The following is a 24,604-nucleotide window of genomic DNA, read 5'->3' as shown; positions in this document are numbered from 1 at the left end:
CAGTGTATAGTCGGCATGAGCGCGTTCAAATCGCAAAGGGAACACGCGCAGAAACATCGTTCCGTCAGTGTGCGACGTCACGGCGCGGGAGGCAGTGATAATGCAATTACATGTAGTAATCTCTACTCGCGTACTGTACCGTCTGGTCGCACTCTAACAACAGCCATGCGTGGAAGCACAGCTGGACTGGCCGACACTCTCGCGAGTGGTTCCAGAGCTCACGCCGTCCTCCTAGAGACCGCCGATGCCCTCTTCGCGAGTGTCGTGGTCGCGCCAGCGGTCGTCACGTACTGGCAGTCGACATGGACCCTAATGGACCTTTACGTGTTGCCCGACAACCCTGTGATGAGCGCAGCCGCTTGCGCAGCCTTCGGATTGTTCTATGACATATTCGTGTGTGTTTTTCAATCGCAGTTACACAAATTCCTCAATCCAGATACGGGGAGACTGACTTATTATGTATTCTCGAGATTGTACACGTGTTTGGCGGCTGTCGCGTGTGTGGGAGCTTGGAGGGGAGTTTGGAATCTTCTCAATGAGTGCACAGGAAACAGTGCGAGGACGCTGCTTTCCACGACGGCGGCTGCGACGTTGTCTTTGGCCGCACTGAGGGCCCTGAGGAACATATGCGCAGCGCCGTTCGCTGTCGCCGTCGACTCTCCCCAGGATTACTTCGACGTTCCCACAATGTTCCGAACCACAATGTTTCGCACGGTTAGTATACAGTGTGACTTCAATACATTCCGCGCAGTTATTTCTCCTATCTCGTATTGTATCCATCCTGTCCGAGTTATTCTTGTGGTCGTTTATCCTATTAGTGGTAATGGCATCTTTTGCTTGTTGCCGGTAAAAAGGTTTAAACGACTGATGAACTCATGTTTATCAAGTCAATGTCAAGTATATTCAGTTTAGAGTAGATGATGATATAACTTACTTTATCCATTCATTCATCTACAGGTACCAACAGGACGTGAGTATATTACACTAGTTATTATTAAATACTCAAAGTGTACGGATCTCGAATGTAATGTTTGCAAACGATTTCAATATAATTTTAAGTGTAGGAAATTTGAAGAAACTAAAAATTTTAAAATGTTATAAAGAAATATCTAATATATAAAATTCTCGTGTCACGGTGTTTGTTACCAAACTCCTCCGAAACGGCTTTATCGATTTTTATGAAATTTTGTGTGCATATTGGGTAGGTCTGAGAATCGGCCAACATCTATTTTTCATACCCCTCAATGATAAGGGTGACCCTCCCCAAAAATTATTTTTTATTATTTTGACAAAATTTTCAATTTTTATTTTATAAATTATTTAAAAATACATACATTCTCAAATTTTTACCGTTTTACGATCAACCCCTGTTTTTTAATCGCGATTTTTATATGCTGCAATAATGTTGCAAGATGGCAATCCAATATAATTGTAGTAGGATAAATTTTCACGTATAGTTCTAAAAATAATGTAAATGGTAAAACAACGTTTGCCGAGTCAGCTAGTTTATCTATACTAAGGGTGTGAAAGAGAATATGGCCAGAATGGGAGTGAAGGTAAAAGTGACTGCGAATGGAGAAGAATGGAAGAGAAAAACATATTACGTTGAGTCCAAATAATAATTGGGATAAGGGTAGGAAGATGAAGATAACCAGGAGAAACTCAATTTCATGGGGTTATTTCTAAATTTAAATAGATATTTTATTAAATATGAAAGAATTATAGAATTACACAATCAAAGATATATAATATGTATTTAGACCTTTTTAGTTTTAACTGATTAAAAAAATGTTTCTCAATTCAAATATTTTATCAATTCTGCAGCCAATATCAATTAATTTCTTTTGCCATAGATAAAGTTTACTGTAAGAACGGTAGGCTCTTACATCAACTGTAAATTTTCTAATATTAATCTACGTTATTCTAATTAATCTGCATTTTTAATAAAAAAAAATCCAAATTATGGTACTAGCTGTAATCTACGGATTACAGCTAGTACCATAATTTGGATTGCTTTGTTCATGTGACATAATATTAAAAGTAATGTATATTAATTCAAAAAAGTTCTGAATATTTGTTTGTACTTACATAAGTAAACTAGACAGGGCGGGGAAAAATATTCAACTATAGAAAATTAATATTTTAAATGCTCAGTTATTGTTCTGTTTACAAATATATATTACGTAATTCGCAGATTTTAATATCACTTTAACATACCTTTTCACTGCTGAACATAGGCCTATCCTTTGGTGGGTTTTGCCAATAGTTGCAACGCTTGGTAGACTGATTGGTATCCATAGTTTTTTTTTGATGGGTGAAAATGGTATGGTAACTCCGCCTGCGCTAACAGGATACGCTGGCAGAGCACCAGTGAAGGGTGATAGATGAGAATGAAAACAGGCAAGTTAGCCCATCATGATGAATTCATCGGGAATTAACCATGATAGTTTCCAGGGAGAACCGCGAGGAGGTCGACCTGGTTGGGTATATTGCTAGCAATGAGATTCTCAGTCTCCATTACTAATAATCCCTTTCCCTCCGGTAACCATAGTTAGCCTTCAGTGATGTCTTAAGAGAGACGTTTCCGCCTATCCCTCAACCAATAAATTCCCTTAGTCGCCTCTTACGACACCCATGGGAAAGAAAGTGGAAGACTCTAATATAATATTAATTTTAGTTAGTAATATCCTGATTTATAAAATATTGAAATCTATTCAGTTATTTTTTACGATCACAACAATACTTAAACAACTAATAATTTACACAACTAAAACAATAATAATAATTTTATAGAACAAATAATAATTTAATAGCAAAATCTACTTAAAGTCCTTATTAATTCAAGTATTTTCAGTCTACTGTGTCGACGACAAATCTCGTAATTTCCTGCTGTATGCATACTGACAATTTCATATTCAAGTTTGTCAAATTTGGATGTAGAAATATTTTAAATGATTAAAAAGTCATCATTAGGGGATCATGAAATCATGGCAGTGTTCTAAAGAAGTGTTTAGATTGAATTTCACCATCGTACAACCGCCACAAACTAAAGTTCCATCTCAACCATCTGACTGAGTAGCGGTCTTCCACGGTGCACATTTCGGAATCAATTTTCCGAACTGATACGACATCGTAATCTTCAAAAAAAAAATATTCCTTTCAAAAGGCAAGTACACTTGCAATGTCTACGGCGTTGCGGGTGCTCAAAGGCGGCGGTAATCACTTACCATCAGATGAACTAAATGTTCGTTTGCTCCCTGTTTTATAAAGAAAAACTGTTTATGCGTGGCTGAGTAACAAAAATCCAAACAAACTTTCACATTTATAGTAAATACCTACGATTTAACGATGACAAAGTGATATCTTGAATATTGATAATAATCATCTATCATGCTAAATGATGTCATACAAACTAATCGATGTCATGCAAAACTAATTGAAGACATTAGTAAAAATGTATTTACATGATTTATTGATAAGGTAATATTTTATTTAACTGTATATTTGTTTATGTATTAATAGTTGTAGCACTTCAGCTGCCCGCTAACGAAATGCTTTCTTACTGTACCGGGTTGAATGGAAGAGATCTCTGTCAGAGATAAGTCCACCCTTGCTCACAATATTTATAAATACATTATTTTATATGTAACTTACAATTGCAATAAAGAATATATATTATATTATAATGTAAATGCGAATTTTGCATTTATAATTATTGAAATGCAGCACCCGCGGTAGATTGCGGTAATACACGGTCGACAAACTACCAACTCTACAGAATGACAGGTAGATTTGGTCTTACAGAAAAAAAAAACCTACGTCAACTGTACCAAAATCGGTTATTTTAATTTAAAAACCAAATTACTAAACCAGTTCTGATGAAATTTCTATAGGACCAATCTGAAAGTATCATGTCGTACTCTTTCAAATGAAAAAAGTTTTTCTAAATCGATTTATAACTGATGGTGTTCTAAGGTAACGAACATAAAAAATGCAACTTGATTTGAGAACTTTCTTTTTTGACGTTGATTAAATATATTGAAACCACAGTCTCAGCGCTTTTATGGACCATAATTTCTCTTTGATACTAATTTCATTTCATTCATAAGGATAAAAAACACCAAGCAAAAGATTTTTAAACTTATACGCAGAACGAATACATTTATTTTTGCAAAAAATAAAATTCAATCGCATACACACATACACAAATAAACAACACACACACACACACACGTGCGCGCGCACGCACGCACGCACACACACACACACGCACGCACGCACGCACGCACACATGCATACACGCACACACGCACGCGCACACGCACACACGCACACACGCAACAACCCCAACACGCACACACGCACACACGCATACACACGCTGCACGCACAAACAAATTCTTATTCAAACTGATATGAGGACCTCCTTTTAAATATCCTTTAAAGAGAAAGAATATTTTTTATACATTTTTACGGTATAAGAAAATTACGCTTAAATGTAATTAAGATTGTATTCCAAAGAAGAAGCCGACTTCAGTTGTGGGAAAAATCAATTACATTGTTTTATATACTAATGAATACATTTTGATAAAATTTCTATGAGGCTATCCTATACTTACTATAGTTTTTCCACTAAAAGAAAAATCCAAATCGATTTAAAATTCAATCAGATTGAGAACCTCCTTCTTTTTGAAGTCGGCTAAAAATGTCGATTTATAGCAATAAATGTTCGATAAAAGTATTTTAGCTAACGTTTATCTTTATTTATATACTAACTTTTACCCGCGAGTTAATCCGCGTGACCAGGATATGTTTACTGACGTAATAACAAATAGCCTATATCCTTCATGTACTAAGCGTAAACGAAATTTCCTAGTGATTTGTTAAACCGTTGATATACGGTAATAAAGTAACAAATAAATTGACTTTCATATATTTTTGAATATTAATAAGGATTAGTCATTCTGTGATGACTTATGGAACCGATACATAGTCCTACACGCAAAACGAAGCTTTTGCATACAGGCACGCTGCCTGTATGCAAAAGCTTCTAATTGCTCAGCGGGCTATGGAGAGGGCTATGCTTGGAGTCTCTTTACGTGATACAATCCGAAACTAAGATCAGCAAAAAATCCAAAGTAACCGACATAGCCCGAAGGATAAGCAGTTGGTCAGATTGCTCGAAGAATTGACAACCGATGGGAAAGAAAAATTCTTGAGTGGCGATTCCGTACGAGCGAACGCAGTATAAGACGACCTCCCACTTAAATATATTGCAGGGAGTCGGAGAATGTAGGTGGCTCAGAACTGTTCCTTATAGCTGTCTATGTGGGAGACCTATGTTGAGCAGTGGACAGGTAATGGCTGAAATGATGAGTCATGCTGTACTGTCGGTTATCAATGGATTAGCCCAATTTAACCAGTCAATAGTATTTCCTGATAATATTTTGCTATTATGATTGCTGTTGATAAGTGCGTATCTTATTACGCACGTCGGGATTTATAGTAATGATTGTCAGTATGATAATTATTATATTTTATCCAATCTTTAGTCGGAACAGATTTTATTAAAGGGGTCGAACAAGTAGGCCTGTGTGTATGTGTGCGTTTGTGTATATATAATTATGTATGTATTTGTGTGTGTACAACATATATGAGGTCTGCTGTTATCTCTTTTTAGACTTGTAGGGAGTCAAGACGTAGAATTTATAGTGAATTTATAGAGTACAGAGGAATTCTGAGTCTTCAGGAATGGCAACGCATGGGGGGTATCATGGGCGAAACAGTATACTCTGTTATGTCCATGGTACTGCTCATGTCTATAGGCGACGGTTACCACTTTCCATCAGGTAGGCCGTCAACTTGTTTGCCATTCTAAGTTACATAAAAAAACATAGTAAAGATTTTGGCGTACCCGTCGCTTGGTATGCAACTTCTTCCTTCCAGTCAAATCCCAGTTTAATGTAAATGATTTTGATGCTGCTTCATTGATTTACTTATGAGAGTGCAGCGTGAAGTTTAAGACCTTATTTATCAATTTTAATTTGGCTCTAATACATTGCGTTGCGTCGTGTAGGTTCCGGTATAGAATGGAGGAGTGGCCCACTCCTTCCTGTCCTGTAGGTGTCATAAGAGGGAACTAAGAGAACTTACAGTCAAAACTCCCCTTATGGGGATAGCCTATGTTCCTCAATGGAAAGTTAACAGCTGATATGATGATGAAGATACTGTTTAAACTTAAAAAAAAAATACCTTAACAATTCTATTACACAGAACATTGTTCTGGGTTTAATATATTGACACAAGTATTTGTATAAATATTAATTTAAAATAATTTAAAATTAGAATGTTAATCAATGTTAATTATATTAAAATTATAATGTAACGGATTCATTATGTTTGATGGATACTACCTATAAACATTTGCATTTTATTAAGAGTAAATATGGCAAAACATACTGAATATTAAAAAACAAAACATCATATTATCTATGATTTTGGCAAAAAAATTATTATTGGCGTGAATTTACTGGGTACAGAGGAATAACACCTGAGTCCTCAGGAATAGGGAGTCAAGACGTAGAATTTATAGTGAATTTATAGAGTACAGAGGAATTCTGAGTCCTCAGGAATGGCAATGCATGTGGAGTATCATCGGCGAAACAGTATACTCTGTTATGTCCGTGGTACTGCTCATATCTATAGGCGACGCTTACCACTTTCCATCAGGTGGGCCGTCAGCTTGTTTGCCATTCTAAGTTGTATAAAAAAATAAACATTATTATTGAGATTTTCACAAATCACGGTGGAAGGTACTGCACTGATTAATTTAATGACCTTGACCTATTTAACATAGGTGCAATTTGACCTTGCCCTAAAATGTCTGAAAATAGGCAAAACTGACTAGACAAAAAATTATTTTATGTACAGATAGTACAGAGGAATGACACCTTAGTCCTCAGGAAATGCAACGCATGGGGAGTATCATGGGCGAAACATTATACTCTGTTATGTCTATGGTACTGCTCATGTATTTAGCGACGATTACTACTTTCAATCAGGTGGACTGTCAGCTTGTTTGCCATTCTAAGTTGCCTAAAAAAATTTTAAGTTCCTATCCAGAAGGTGAACTTTCAATTTAACTGAGGGCTCTTTTACACGTATATATGTACTTATTAGCATGTTTGGCACTTCAAATCATATTTTGTTTTTGTTCTATATTGGCTTAAAAAATCGCAATGAAATTTAGTATAGAACTATTGGAAAGAGAAGGACATAAACTGCTTTTCCCCCGTCAATTAATATATCCCGGTCACGTGCTCGAAATCGCGGGTGAAACCTAGTGTAATATTTTTTTGTTTTTCTCATTTCATTATCTGCAATTGGTTCTTCCATATCAGCCATAATCAGATAGTATCTTGTATGAAAATTTGCGTTTTAAGGAGAGGTCCACTGACAGCTGTCTCTGAATGACTTTGTAAAGCTGTTCAAGCTATAGTGTCAAGATTTAATACAAGCTATCATGTCAGCCTTGTAGATTGCTTTTATTATGCAACTTAGAATAGCAAACATGATGCCCCACCTGATGGAAAGTGGTAACCGTTGCCTATAGACATGAGCAGTACCGTGGACATAACAGAGTATACTGTTTCGTCCATGTTACCCCTTTTGTTGTGTTGTGAGTAATAGCCAGGCTCCAGCCAGGACATTTGTATGATTTATATTTATATTTCCTTATCTCTTCTTCAACAGTATCAGTATTGTTTTGCAGATAGTTATGAGTGTTTCCCTCTGTAAACCATCTAGATATTTTTTATGGATTCGTCTCTATGGATCAACCGATCTGCTTTTATTTTCATGTATAAACTGGTACTTGTGCCCCGTCAACATACGAGTATACCGATAACGCAGGTGGGGTAAAAATTCCTTTACCACTAAAAAACGTCCGTCTTTGTTACATTACCATTTCTATTTTCACTTGTTGATTACATTGATATTTTGCAGCTGGTCGTGGGTTCAATTCCTTCACAATATGTGTATATATATACCATATGTGTGTGTGTGTGTGTGTGTGTAATAATAAATGTGAAAGTTTATAAAGGTGTTTGAATATTTATACGTATGTTTATATGTTTATTAGTCAGTTATACTTAAACGAATTATTATTTATTTATTTATTTAACTCTTTATTGCACCATAAATAAAAATATACAATGACAAGTGAATAATTCAAGTGAAATACAGTAATATAAATACAGATTAAAATATACACATAAAGGTACAAAAGGCGGCCTTATCGCTAGGGTACACACAAGGAAATATGACAAATCTAGTCCAAAAATTACAAAGGAATGGAAAAGAGTAACTACAGTGAAAGAAAATTTAATATGACTTGTCCTTTAAACGAAGCCAAGGATTGAGCACTCCGTATAGACGGTGGCAGCGAGTTCCATAGGCGCACTGCCTGAACGGAAAAGGATTTGGTGTAGTACTCGGAGGTATGTGCTGGGGTTTTTAAACGAATGCTGTTTATTCGTTTGGATAAAGTTTGGTACATGAGTAGGTTACATACTAACTTAACATACTTATTATATAGATTCACGCAGGCAAAGCTGCAGGGAACAGTTAGTACAAAATGTAGAAAAGATAGTTTGTAGGATGGCCATGTTGCTAGTAACAGCAGGTATGTAACATGGCTGTTATTATTTACAGAGCAGCAGAGAGACGATGTTGTACGTTCTGGACTGCATCTTCTCAGTCACCGTGGTGGGCTCTCTGGTGGTGTTCGTCTGGAGAGGCTCCTGGGCGTTGCTCGACATCTTCCTCTACCCTGACGATAAGGTCACGTCGTGCTGTACATCACTGGTGAGTTTCCTTGACCTCTTTGACAAAATAAATTTTTTTATAAACAAACCATATCGTAGTGGTTTGGATTTGCAAAAAAAATCATAATTATTTAAATTCAAGTTTTTGAAAAAAAAAAAACAACAGCTGAGTTTCTTCTTGGCCGTTTTTAAAACGTAAAATCTTCGATAAACATAGAATTGCCTTAGTTCAGTTACGCGTTGTGATAATATCAAATTACGTTACAATAAAATATGGTGGTCTATTCTTGCCATATAGTCCCGGCATAGAATAGGCTGTCGTAAGAAACAACTAAGGGAGGCCGAAGGATGGGCAGCAGCCTTCCTCTTTAAATATCTCCAAAGCCTAACTGCGGTTGCCAACCCGCCTACAAAGCGTGGCAACTACTGGCAAAACCTCTCAAGGGGGAGACTTATATTTAGCGGTGGATAGTTACATAAAGGCAAATGTTAAAGATAGTTACATAAAGTATCATGATGAGTATAATAAATATAATTCATATAAAAAATCAATATAATGAATATAAAAAATAAAAAATAAAATTGCATGAATGGCTAGTTGAATCGTGTTTTTACTCTGTTAGGGATTTTATATCGGATTGAAAGGGTGGAGATTTGTACGTATTATCGTTATATTTGTGACATATTCTACTTATTGACTTCTTTATTTTTATTAGTACATCTCATTTTTATTGTTGACCATCTGATATCCAATTGTTATTTATTTTTACTATTTAAACTAGTCGACCGAATAAATTTAATTGTATTATTCTTAATATTTTAATTAATGTTATTTTATTATTATATTATTTCGTAATGTTTAAATATTACAAAAAAATTTAAAACTAAATTATTGTAATATTTGCACGCTTGATCTAAATAGATATTGTAAGCTTTTGAATTTATAAGATCAAATGTTTTATACCCAAATCGTTCATCATCAATTCATTCAATCATGCCAAAATCATTGCAAAAATAATAATAATAATGTGCCAACTTTCGTGTTCACAACGGTTTCGCTTCAGTTTTCATGAATAATTCTTTTATGAACATTGAATAGGCATACAGAGATCGTATTTCTTATACTCGTATATATATATATAAAACAAAGGTGAAGTGGCAATGAGCTGGTCACATAGCTCGAAGGACCGACAACCGATGGGGATGAAAGGTTCTTGACTGGAGACCGCGTACGGGCAAACGCAGTGTAGGACGACCCCCCACTAGATGGAGTGACGACCTGAAATGTATTGCAGGAAGTCAGTGACTGCAGGTGGCTGAGGACTGTTCTTTATGGCAGTCTAAGGGGGAGGCTTATGTCCAGCAGTGGACGGATAATGGCTGAAATGATGATGATTGTTTCAAATTGTGCAAAAAAAGTGAATTAAAAATCTAACCCGTGCACTGCGGTGTTTTATTGTGAAACATAATCTTTCCGCATATATGTAGGTCATATGTACCGCGCATTGAGTCAGTGACCATTTATATTTGCCGCAATTGGTACTTCCTCTCGTTCGTCTTTATCCCCCAAGGTATACAGTAATACAACATCGCATACTAAATTATGGATAAATAGTTGTAATTTATAAATTAAATTATAAAGTTTATCTACGGTTGAACAAGATGTCACCTTATCATGTATAAATATAAATGAAGAGTAAAATTAGACCACTGTTTACATTTTACACTTCCTTTTATATATTTAATATAAACTATTAGAACAAGTTATATTATATTATGGGTGATACAAAACTGAGTTCATCACTTCATCGTGTAATCGAGACGTAATTAATTGAGACAAATATTAATCATATACTAATATGACCTTAAATCTTTTGAATACGCTTTTAACGGTTATTATTGAAGTCATTATGGAGTCAAAAGGTAAAAAAATATATTAAAAAAATACTTACTTATGAATGAATGAATGAATGAATATTTATTTGCAAGTAATATGGTAAATATACAGATAGATAAAATAATATTAAGTCTACATATTTCGCCACAATTAGGCATGCAAAATTTTAAATACTTAAATATTAAATTAACAATTCTTATAACAAAACAATATGTCAATTACAATTTCATGTCAATTAACTTACTTCATCTCATTTGATATTAGGTACTACGTATTAGTAGGTCTGTGATTAGTGTCAACAATATTATTATAATATTAATTAATTTACTCATTTCACTTTTATTTTCAAAAATTCATTAATTGAATAGAAACAATGGTCAATTAGTCATTTTTGTAATTGAATACTTAGAGGCGATAAATAACTATCAAATAGCAAAGGATTTAAAATAATTAAGTGGTAATTTTTTGAAGTGCTGGGGAATTTTATTATAAATTTTAATAGACATAAAATAGCAGTTCCTTTGATATAGAGAAGAGAATTATTGATTATAATATTAATAAAATTAATTTACATTATCATTATCTTATATTCGCATATGGGGTCAGCTAAGCCGTTGCATGTCGACCCATCGGGATCTTTTGTGCTTCCCCCTGCCTTATACCATCATTTCATAGATCCTATGTGTTACCTTAACGATATCCCGCTTGGCTCTGGATAACCCATTCTCAGTAGACTCATACGCATACTTACCTATAAATAATATCATTAACTATATTTTATATTCGTAAGCCATCATTTGGTGTTTTTTTTTTTTAACTTATTAATAAATCACATTAGCTGTAATTTTACCTAGTTATTGATTATTTGCATAAGTATCTTGCTATATTCATATCTAAAAGAAGATATTTTTAACGAAGCTGATGTAAAAAAATATATCGTAACGTTTTGAAACTTTATTTTAAATACATCTTACATCTCATACTAATTCCAAAAAGGTACAATTGGATGATATTTTCACTACATTTTGAAAACAAAGCATAACTTAATAACTACAAGACCTAGGACTATAAATTTTAGTGTTTTTGTTAGACAATAGGTCTCACTACCCCCCATAACCCTTTGGTCCACTACTGTTTACATTTATATAATTTATATAACATAACATTACAAACAATAAATTACTACACGGATTTTCCTGATTATTACAAATTATATATGATGCAATTATTAATATAATTTCGTAAATATTATCTATTTTTGATTAATGATGATATAAAAATATGTTTTTATTTTGATTACCATCAAATAATATTATCTAAATTTGAACACTCTGGGGCATTTATAATCAATTGTACTAGTATATATGTATGTATATATCTTTAATCAGACGTCAGATTAAAGAATGATTTTGTTTAATTATTACAAATTAGTCTAGAAGTACATATACTTTTTTTTAAGTAAATATTATAGTGTTTAATATTTATTATTAGATATTAGCAATGGCAACTTTGTGTCGTGTAGTCCTGCTATAGAATGGGCCACCCCTTCCTTTTCCGTGGGTGTCGTAAGAGGCTAATAATTTAACTTAATGGTCGAGGAAAAGGCAGTAATGTACGTATTAAAACAGCACCAAAGCCTTACTGACAACTCGGTAGTTAACGGCTGGTATAATATCATTAAAGAGAAAAAAAACAACAGATTTCATTTAACTAGAGGCATATTTTGTACAAAAGTCGATTGCTTGGGTACCTCTGTCGCATTCGTGTTTCTACCGTGAAGCAGTTGTTTGCATGGCTGTGTTTCGGTTTGAAAGGTGGGATATGACGTGAATTTATAGGGTACAGAGGAATAACACCTGAGTCCTCAATAGTAACGCATGGGGATATCATGGGCGAAACAGTATACTCTGTTATGTCCATGATACTGCTCATGTCTATAAGCGACGGTTACCACTTTCCATCAGGTAGGCCGTCAGCTTGTTTGCCATTCTAAGTTGTATAAAAAAAATCTCACAATACTAAATATTCACACATTCAGTATCATATAATGACATTGAAAGTGCACGTGGGACGCATTTACGGACAGACAAACATGCGGCACTATTAGTAAATACTGTGGTATGAAGCGTACTGATTATCTCATTGCCGTAGTTCCTAAACGGTGGACGGTCGCAGGATCTATTAGATCATTTGCAAACTATTTTTGAATACTGAAACAGCGTCTATGAACGTTTCACCAAAACATTCTTGTAGTTCTAGCTATGAAGTGACAACTGTTTTTTCCTTACAGCAAATGTATTAGAGTTCATTTTTGCAGTGATTTTGACGCTTTCGATCGATTTAATTTATAGGAGGTACTCATTTCATTTGTATTTTTTTTTTTGTGGATGATAATGGAATGGTAATGCTGTGCTAATGGTATACGCTGGCGGGGAACCAGTGAGAGATGATAGATGAGAAAGACAGGTCAGTTAACCCATCGTAATGAATAAATACATCTTGGAGGGGAGAAAGGGATTGTTAGCAATGGAGTTTGACAGCCCCATTACTAGCAATATACCCTATTAGGTCGACCTCCACGTGGTTCCCCCTGGAAACCATCGTGAACAATTCTTGTTGAATTCGTCACTATGGGCTAACTGACCTGCTTCATCTTCACCTAACATCCTTCACTGATGTCCCGCCGGTGTACACCGATAGCGCGGGTGGTGTTACCATTACATTATCACCCACTAAAAAAATACTATATTAGTGGATTTTTATGCAAATTATAATGGCAAACAGTCTTGCTTGCCATTCCAAGTTGCATAAAGAATCTGAGGGCCCGCCTGATGGAAAGTGGTGGGTATATAGGTAATATACCGATACTGTGGGGAAAGGGATTGTTAATAATGAAGTCTGATAGTCCCATTGCTAGCAATATACCTATCAGATCGACCTCCATGCGATTCCCATAGAAACCATTGTGGTTAATTATGTATTATTATGTATATCGTGGGAAATATGTATATTTGTTTATGTACTCTAAATATTAATAGTTGTAGCACTTTAGCTGCCCGCTAACAACATGCTTTCTAACTGCATAGAGTTCACTGGAAGAGATCTCTGTCAGAGATAAGTCCACCCTTGCTCACAATATTTATAAATGCATTAACAATGTAATTTACAAGTGCAATAAAGAATATATATAATTAAATTCATTACAAGGAATCAACTGAACAGAGGGCCTACCATGAAATGTTTTCCGAAATTTCGGAGCCAAACGAAACACAAATTTGTTGTTAAAATTACATAATACATGCCGATTGGATATATTAAAAATGTTAAAATATTGTTACTTTGTACTTTTATGATAGGATGTATAACGAAGAAAACGTTAAACTCTATTTATTGGTCCGATTTTGGTATAAATAAAAACACGAAATCGAGTCCGAATATTCGGAATTTCATTTCATGGTAGACCCGCTGTTTCCATCCTCACCTATCATCATTCACTGCTGCCCGACCAGCGTACATCGATAGCGCAAGCGATGTTACCATTTTATTCTCACTCATGAAAAAAAAATACCTATACTGTGATAGACGTCATGAACAATTATTTAATGAACATTATCAATGTTTATAATTGTCATATCTAATTAAAACACGTGTAACTATATTTAACGGACAGGTACATGAATCGTACAATAGTCCGGATTTCCTCCACAATATATCCACTTTGACTACAATAACCGAATCGTAATATCAAAGTATGGTTGATATTTTATGACAGGATTACATTGTTTGACCTATTCAAATTTTGTCTAGACTCAGACAGCGGATCTTTATCTTTTTAATTTGGTGGCGTATAAATACATATATGTTATTTCGGTTTATTCTCAGATTATAATATAATTATGCATTAGGTACTTATGTATACTTGTATATAGCAATGTACATATATGCGTAATAATCATAAACGAGTAAGTAATAAATTTACCTACCAGACTGGTATTTTAAGAAGTGATTATAAAGACCGACTTATATAGTTTATACTTACATTGTATTTTGTTTTTGATGGGTGAAAATGGTATGGTAACCCCGCCTGCGCTAATGGGATACGCTGGCGGAGCACCAGTGAAAGGTGATAGATGAGAATGAAAACAGGCCAGTTAGCCCATCATGATGAATTCATCAGGAATTACCATGATAGTTTCCAGGGAGAACTGCGAGGAGGTCGACCTGGTTGGGTATATTGCTAGCAAAGGGATTCTCAGTCTCCATTACTAACAATCCCTTTCCCCCTACTTACATTGTATTATAATTTAGTATGTTATGTATTTTACATTTTCATTATTAACGAAATAGTTCCTAAACTATTTCCTGAGCTATTTTAGTTTATAAAGATAAGCATGCCAATGTTGAGTTATTGTAAAGTCAAACTGGAATGAAGGCACATATTTTTATTTACAGACTTACATTGTTTTTTCTATTGTTTTTCTTTATATTGTAAGATAAAAAAAAATTAACAAAATACTGTATATTATGTAAATGTCCACGACTTAATACTAGGTGGGATAAACAGAGGTACCTATCACTTGTATAACAACAACTAGATCATCATCATATCGTCATAGTCGTAGAATACTGACGGATCTGACGAATGTTACATATAAAGATCCGTCAGTATTCTACGACTATGACGATATAAGCTATTAATTGTCCTCTGCCAAAATATAGGCCTCCCCTATAACGGGGTTTTTGCACTGCTTGCCTCGCCTGCCTAAGGTGGTAATTACTGAGTTGCCACGTTTGGCAGGCGGGTTGGCAACTAGTTAGTTACTAGGGTAGTTAGGTTTTTGGTGATATTCTAAGAGGGACGCTGCTGCCCATCCCTCGAATATTAACTTCCCTTAGTTATCTCTTACGACACCTACGGAAAAGAAAGGGAGCCAATCCTTTCTTTCTCTATGCCTTATACTCTATGCTTGGACCACACGGCGAACAATTAGACAATTAATAGATATTATTCTAATTTAGAAAGTAAAACTATGCAGTCAGTATTTAAATAGATTAACATATTATTATACGTTCACATAAACGCAATCTTTATTTGGTATCTCGAGCGGTCGTTTCCACGGCTATACAAATATGTTACATTTTGCTGCGTTGGTAAATAAATACTATCTTTAAATCTATGCAATTAAGGTTTTAATTTGTAAATCTTTTAATGATCATCCCTGTCGCCATAGAATAAACAATATAGATAAAGTAGTCGGTGAACGTTCGACTCGGTTTTTCCGTGTCGATTTGTTACAAAGGATCAAATTTTATCTTTGGTGTAGGTGTATTATTTAAAGATGGGCTGGGTTGGCCACGTCCATTCCAGTATTTCATCAAAGGAACACAAGTACTTGCAAACAATGTAGTGCCCCCTCTAACCGACCTCAAGTCGATTGCAGGAAATCAGTGGATGCAGGTGGCTCAGGACCGTTCCTTATATGACGTTACCAGTCTATGGGGTAGGCTTGTGTTCAGCAATGGACAGATAATGGCTGATATGATGATGATGATGATGTAGTTCCTTACATTATATGTTTAGAAATTATACAACAAAAGTTGGATTATTAAGTGTAAGTAATGTGCATATAGAAAAAAAGATCGAATAGTAACTAGTTCTTTAGGAATATTTTTGATTACTTACTACTTACTTGTTGGTTTAACTTTCGTTGTATGCTCTTTGTTTATTTAGTGTAAATCTACATTAAAAACAATTTATTTTACTCAAATTCATGTAAATCTACTTAATTCTTTGTTCTTGTTCAGTTTTCAATCGACCTCAAAAAGAATGCGGTTCTCAAATCGATTGTATTTTTTTGTTTGTTACCTCATAACACCGTCAGTTGTAAACCGACTTAGACAATTCTTTCTTTATCTGAAAGGATATGCTTACAGATTAGTTCCATAGGAATTTTATTAAAATCGGCTCAGTAGTTTAGTTTCCTAATTAAAATAACTGGGTTTGCCACAATTGAAGTTGGTTTTTTTTGGGGAACACAATTTATTTCTTTTAGTCAAACTTCCAGTCAACAACTCAAATTCGATCATTCAGTATCTAATCATTCATATCTGAATACGTTAATCTTTACACTTTAATACATAACATTATAGCACGCTCATGTAATATTATTTGTAACCTTATGTGACCATGTTTATGGTCGATACTGACCCTTAGGATCTTAAATTCTTTGGCGCTTGATTCTTTCTATCGAGACCTGACGTGAAGACCAATATATTTAAATACTCACTAGTCATTCTCCTACTATTAAACCCCTCAGTAGTTGCCTAAATGTTCCAACTTTTCCAACAGATCACTGGTTGAAAGCATGGCAGAAATGAAACCAGAAAATGTCTCTTCTCCAACAGATAGTCGGTTATGCGATGGTGGTGATCACGTTTGCTCTACAAGCCCCCATTCGTTGGGCGGCTGCGAGGCTCCACGGTGCCCCCAGGCTGCTGCTGGCTGACGTATACCACCTCGTCTCCTTCATCGCTACTGTCAACGTATGGCGTGGCGTTTGGGGCCTGCTCGATGTATATTTCTTTCCTGGTAAGTTATTTCTTTAAAATTATGTTTAAATAAAGCAATTTTTTTATGTTAAAATGATCAGTAATTTAGTTCTAGTTAAACAGAACAGATTACTAAAGATTTCTTATTATTTACTTTTAAAACCTATAAAAGAAGACCATATTTTCAATAGACTTGAAAAAAGGAGGTCTTAATTCTGTAGTATTGTTATGTCTGTTACCTTGTAAGTTTTAAACCGACTTGTAAATTTTTTATTTCTTAATCTGAATTCTTAAAATCGGTTAAGTAGTTTAGTTTTTAGATCAAAATAACTGGTTTTGTTAAAATTAATGTCGATTTTATCTTTAATTATTCTTGTTACATTAACTTTATAAAATGGGTTATTAATTTTTTTTATAACCAAACGTAACTTCTTTTCGTAACCAAAACTGAAATCCTAACACTAACCTTTTGCCAATATAGAAATAGTAGGCAAAAACATTTCTCTTAAAAACTTTATAAAAAGAGAAAAAGAAATAGAGTCATCACATACCCAACTATTATTTGACCATTTAACTATAACATGTTATAACATTTTCTAACGCAGAAACGCCAAAACTCAGCAATTGGTGTTCCCACATCATCAGTCTCACTTTACTGATCCTCCTCAACTGCTCCAACTCGATTCTCGTGAGGGGAGTATACATAGATGCGGAGGAGCCTGCTGGTGAATGCGTAGTCTTCCCCTGCCATTACCTTAGACTCTACTTCCATAAAGAGCGAACGAAAAAAAGACATCGCAGGGCGCTCGCTGCTGCAGCCGCTGCATCTGCTAAGAGACCAGAGGATGCTAGCTTGCCCCTACAGCTGCCGGAAGAGAAGGTTTAGCCTCGAATTATTTGCTAGTGATACACTGTAGACTTTTGTAGCATATCGTTTAGTTGTATAAAATCTCCCAGTGATATTTGGTATTATTAAGTCCTAATTTCGATTGTCTTTCTTTGTCATCACGCAAACTCAATCTTCTAAATTATTTAAACACGAAACTCACTTTCAACACAGTAATATTATCAGGTACATACAATAATAATTACTGTATGTACTTAATGATATGTCTGTAATTATGTACAATGAAAAATTGGCAACATTTTGTTAATATGATAATATTTATGTAAACTTTTTGCTGTTAGCTTCATGTTCACATTATTTATTGTAAAACAAACAATTTAAAATATAAATTTAAATACTGTTTAGATAAGCGACCGATTTGTCGAAAAATATTAATAGAGACATACATTTTATAAGCGAAGCAAATGTTCCTTTGAGTGATTTATAGATATATATCGAAAACACGTGTGTATTTTAGAAATATAAGGTTTACACTATGGAAATTTTAGGGACATAATTATGGCCAAATAACAATTTAGGTCAGGGATTGCTCTTGTCAGACTTATAGCCCGAGCTAGACGAACCAAATATATTAAATGGTAATTTTAATTTCTAACAATATTATTCTGTCTACACTCACCAGAAATGAGATTTATACTAAATACTATGGAACTAAGCCATTAGCGTAGCTACCGGAGGGCTAGCGGGGCAGTGCAGTGCCCATGGTGAGAATGTTTTTTTCTAAGTACGTATATTAAGATTTTTTTCTTTATTTGAGATTCTCTGTCAAGCTTTTGTCTCAATTATTATTTTATATTTTATTTTTTGCGGTATTTAGTTCCCATTTCCATACAGACCTATTCTTTACTCATAACCGACTCTTTACAAACTATAAATTGAATTAAACAATTTCTCTCACATTCTAAATATAAATAAATCAGATTTGTTTAAATGTAACTACATATTTATATTTGGTTTAATGTCATTTTTACTGTATTAATACAATTTTAACAGATTTGTACGATGACCGTGTTCCTGTCTTGATGTATATGTACAGGGTTTAAGGTCACGTGGTGAAGTAGATGAAGCATTCATCGTTGATATTTTACGACCATGGCCGTCAGAAAAAAAGAGTAAAATACGCAGTAATCTTCGTAATGAACCGACACTTATAACAGCATATTCAAAAGAAAAAAATGTTCGAGGGTAGCCACTAACGAAGATATTCTACACGCTTTTATATACCTCTGACCCATACATAACAAGTTTAAGAAAACCTTCCAATAAAAAATTGAACTTTTTGATGATTCCAGAAAAAGAGTAAAATACACAAAGCATACATAATTTAAAAATTGCATATATATTTTGTTTGATAACAAAGATTATCCATTATACAAGATTCGTGAAAAAAAAAAATCATGTTGATTCATTGTGAAAGTCTTTTTTCTGTCTTGCCTCTTGGGCAACTTTCAGAAAAATGCTCAAGAGTCACGGAACAAAGACTATAAACAGTTCGTCGTGTAAGTCTACAAAATTTATATTTCTTGTATTCCTATATTATTTATAACTATTAGAAATAAATTTTTACTCACAAAGCATACATAATTTAAAAGCATATATATTTAAGATTATCAGAAAAAAAAAATCATGTACATATCTTTATTAATACGGAAGTTATAGATTTATGAGATGAAAAGGAGTCAAAGTTCCCACTGTGCAGTGCCCCGGTGCTCCCAAGCTCAGGGGGCCCCTCAGACTCTTTACAAACTATAAATTGAATTAAAATTTCTCTCACATTCTAAATATAAATAAATCAGATTTGTTTAAATGTAACTACATATTTATATTTTCATTTGTATTAATACAATTTTAAAGATTTGTTCCGTGTTCGTCGTGTACCGAACTTGACATACTCCAGATTTGTCGTAACCCAGAATCGTCGTACTCTAGATTGGTCGTAAAACGTATAGTCGGACAAGAAAGTAGTGTTATTGGTTTAAAAATCTCTACTTAATTATAATTCCGTTTCCAAGGGGTGCTCAACGGGCCCTATTAACGTGTCTCCGCTGTCAGTGTGTCTGTTACAGGACTGTATTTTTTGGTATATTATTATATTTTCATACAATAATTTTAATTTGTTTAATAAGATAAGTTACAATTTGTATTTGGTTTTTAATTTTATTATGGAGTCGACTGTATTACTACAAATCTGGACTACGACGAATCTAGATTACGACAAATCTGGAATACGTCGAATTTGGAACACGACGAATACGGAACAAACGTTTTTAAATAGTTTAGTTGGGGCCCTAGTTTTTTTGTTCCAAAACCATTGGTTACCAAGCTACGCCATTGAACTAAATACATAAAATTTATGTAAATATTGTAATATTAACATGGTTAATAAAAATACAGTACATACAGTTAATCCACATTATATTTATTTAATGACACTCTTTAACATGTGAGACTTTACTTTTGTTACTTTTTTACTTATTTAAATGTTAATAATTCTTTAGCATTGATATAATATTTAATGGACACTAAAAATTTAGGTTCAACTAACATTGTCTCTCTGATTTTTTAAATGTTTTTACAGAGTTGTCAGTGAAATAATATTCATGAAGGAGTGTTGCGAGAAATTGAATTATTCGATCACTAATTATTTCTCTGTCTAGCTTCCTTGCTTTCATTTAAAAAAAATGCTCTTCAAGCTATTTCTGGATAAATGTTATTACTCAGTAAATGAGTTCTTAAATGACAAAAAAAATTATAAATGATAATTAGATATGTCTTCACTTTGTTACAGCCTTTATAATTAATTGTGTATATTTTTAATGAATTTATATTATAATGAATTGACATGGCTAGATAAGTAGTATATAAATGTACAAAAAGTGACAAAATTTTATTTCAATATGTATATGTTATTATGATGAAATTATTTTTATTTTTTGTATAATAAATTTTAATATTTGTACGTCTACATTATGGCACAATAAGATTGTATTAATTTTATTCTAATGTAACATTTATAACAATATACCTTATTCCAGCAAATAAATGAATTCAAATTCATACGTCAAGTATTTTTGAGCTAATACGAATCGTTATTATTTTTGCAGTGGCCTATAATTTCTGAAAAATAACAAATTCCTCCAAATGTACAAATCGACTAGGACGAATCATTGTGACTATTAAATAATTATGTGTAGACATCTTTTTATTAATTTTTATACTACTTATCGACTAGTGGCGTTGTTTTATTTTGTTTATAGTATACGTACATTTGATACACACACATTTTTATAGGAGCCGGAATATGCATATAAAATAAATTCAGACCAATACAGTTCTCATATTTGTAATAATTCTCAACTAAAATATTTAGGAAACAGTAATCATTACATATTTAAAAAAAAATACAAATACAAAGTAAATTTTATTTCAAAATCAGAACGGCTACTAATTCAGGTGCTAGTGAGATGAAATCGATTACATATCATTACGAATGCTTATTCTTATATTAATAAATATATTATTATAATAAATCTTAACCCTTCTTTGCATAATGGTGGAAATTTCTATCATAACATTGAATGCCCAAAAATTATATTAAAGACCAAGTTCACTTTAAGTTGATCGTGTCTAGATACCTTTTTAATGTCCATTGCAGAAAAAAAAACATAGCTGTGTAATTTATTTTTTTGTCCTTTAATTTTGAACATGCATTATATCACCTTGATTTATTTCACCAATAAAAAAAATCATGCAAAGAAGGGTTAAATGGCAGATATGAGTGTGATCGGGACAGAAGTGATAAAAATTTAGAGGTGTTTAGTTTTGCTAATAACTTTATTACAACTTGAAGTATTTGAAAGACAACAATTTGTTAAATTTGTCAAAATAAAAATTGTATAAAATTAGCCTATAAGTATTCGTTCTAAGTCAAACTTCCATAAATGTATTAAATTACAATAATTAAGTTAATGTAAATATATTATATGTAAGTGCCTACATTATTGTATAATACTATCTCGTCACGGAAGTACATAATAAATTGATCTTACATATTCTACTGTTTTTCATTCACGAACTATTATTCTAATAATCTTAAGGTAAGTACATAAGTAGACTTTGTACAAAAGTTGTTTGCTTGGACACCTCTGTCCTATTCGTGTCTCTACCGTGAAGCAGTTGTGTTTGCATGGCTTAGTTTCGGTTCGAAGGGTGGGATATGGCAGTGAATTTACATGGTACAGAAGAATAACACTGGGGCAAAACAGTATAATCTGTTATGTCCATAGTACTGCTCATGTACTGCTCATGACGGTTACCGCTTTCCATCAAGTGGGCCGTCACATTGTTTGCCATTCTAAAGTGCATTAAAAACATACTTGAAAATTTCCCTGTAACAATCTTAGGTACTGCTAGAATTTCTTATTTGGATTCGATTTATTCTAATATCGATTTTTGTATTATGATTTTGATTTTTGAGACGATCTTTTTAAAATAGGTAAGATTTGTAAGAAAGACAAGTTAATAAGGATCGAGATCTATCTATTCCACTCTATATAATTATGCGTCATTCTCTTTGTATTTTCCTTTTTAGAAAATGAATATTACTTGCCTAATTTGCAGTTTTTATAGAATATTGTCATCCATTATAGAACTGTGTGACCTTTTATTTTTAATATAATTTCTCTGCATTATTTTCCTTTTATTAGACGTCAACATATACATGATATAGTTGTAATCTTTTGGAGGAAACAATAAAGAGTATCTATCTATTTGTAAATTAATTTTTAGGGGACTGATCTTTCAATTTTATTTTATTTTCTTAAGAATCAATCTGAAATGAAAAACTAAAAAAAAATCATACTATAAATACAATAATTAAACAATAAATTGAACCAAATCTCACTATTATCAGTTGTACCTACTTAATTTCATTGTATTATATCTCAGACTTCTTCTTCGAAACTATTGGTCCAATCAAACATCAGATAATAAATACAGACTGTCAAATAATCATAGATAATTTAGTCCTTATCATTATAAAGTTAAATGTTAAGTATATAAATTATTTATTCCTTTATCTTACATAAATTTATATTAAAAGTAAGCATGGCATTATAAACCACCTGGTTTCATGTCAATACCATGTTTAATTTTTAAAAAGTTATGTATTTATAGAAAACTTCATTCTACACTGAATATAATCGAAAATCCATCTACAATGCTATATATGTATTTGTACGATAAAATACAATGTAATTAATTTAATTTTGGCTGTTTAAAAATTGTTTAAAAATTCCGCTGACATTGATGCTCCTTTCCACTTTGGGTTTGCTGGAAGAAAACTCTATCAGAGTTAAGCTCGCCTTTGTACTTTTGTTTACCTCTGTCATATTTTTATAACTAATGTGTACAATAAAGTATTAAATAAATAAACAAATGCTAGGTAAGAATTCTGAATCGTATTGTAATAAATGTAGACTTTATTCAGCTTAATTTAAAGTAAAAATTGAGATGCAAATTAAATGCAGATGTGGTATATTTAAATCCAAATCTATAAATAGGTCGGACAGAGACGATAAGATTCATTTTGTTAGAACATGACACTCAAGTGCGATATAAGTACACTGAATCAATTAACTACAATGAAATAACCAGACGCGACTTAAGTTTAAAAACAATACACTTAATTAAACAAAACAATTACAGACATGGCACCAATAATAGAATATATTTACAATTATCTGGAATAAAACCAGAGTTCCTTGCCCTGGATAATATATTACATTAATTATTCTTTACAAGTTTACATCTTTATTACATTGCGTTAAGGTTTGGATTCGAATGTCTAGTGATGGTAGGAAAGTTTGTTACTTCATTGAGACAACGCAGAGAGATAATACTATCGTGTGAATTACGCGTGCCTTATCGTGAAATTAAATAATACATTAACTAGATATCCTTACTGCTGCTTAAATGTGCTATATATTTTGCATCTAATAAATAACTGACGATTATCACTAGCATTATGTCTCAGAGCCCACGGAAAGCCATTTCAGAGTTTTTTTTTTTTATTAAAGAAAAACCAACAGCTAGAAAATTTCACAATAAAAAAAAAGTAAAGACAAAAATACAATTACAGATTAATAAAGCCAACTACAGTGTAATTATAGCACACAAGAGACATAACTCCTCAGTTTAAGAACCGGCGGCCATTTCCTTCTGGTATTTGTAGTAATACAATACTGGGGGGAAAGGGATTATTAGTAATGGAGACTGATAATCCCATTGATAGCAATATATCCAACCAGGTTGACCTCCTCGCGGTTCCCCCTGGAAACTATCATGGTTAATTCCTGATGAATTTATCATGGTAACTGGCCTGGTTTCATTCTCATCTATCACCCTTCACTGGTGCTCCGCCAGCGTA

At 33.2% G+C, this 24,604-nt stretch overlaps 1 protein-coding gene across 1 annotated transcript; it reads left to right on the top strand.

The window, feature by feature from the left end:
- Positions 1-18,872, top strand: LOC113511356 (uncharacterized). The gene is made up of 4 exons (XM_026894981.3): positions 1-714; positions 8,712-8,864; positions 17,127-17,310; positions 17,876-18,872. Exons 1-4 carry the CDS (start codon positions 16-18, stop codon positions 18,154-18,156), a joined length of 1,317 nt encoding a protein of 438 aa, XP_026750782.2. The 5' UTR covers positions 1-15; the 3' UTR covers positions 18,157-18,872.
- Positions 18,873-24,604: the final 5,732 nt, after the last annotated feature.

This window comes from Galleria mellonella, unplaced genomic scaffold (assembly GCF_026898425.1).
Source record: "Galleria mellonella isolate WM207_F2 unplaced genomic scaffold, CSIRO_AGI_GalMel_v1 utg1674, whole genome shotgun sequence".
Classification (NCBI taxonomy): domain Eukaryota; kingdom Metazoa; phylum Arthropoda; class Insecta; order Lepidoptera; family Pyralidae; genus Galleria; species Galleria mellonella.
This window is presented reverse-complemented; position numbering and strand designations above follow the sequence as displayed.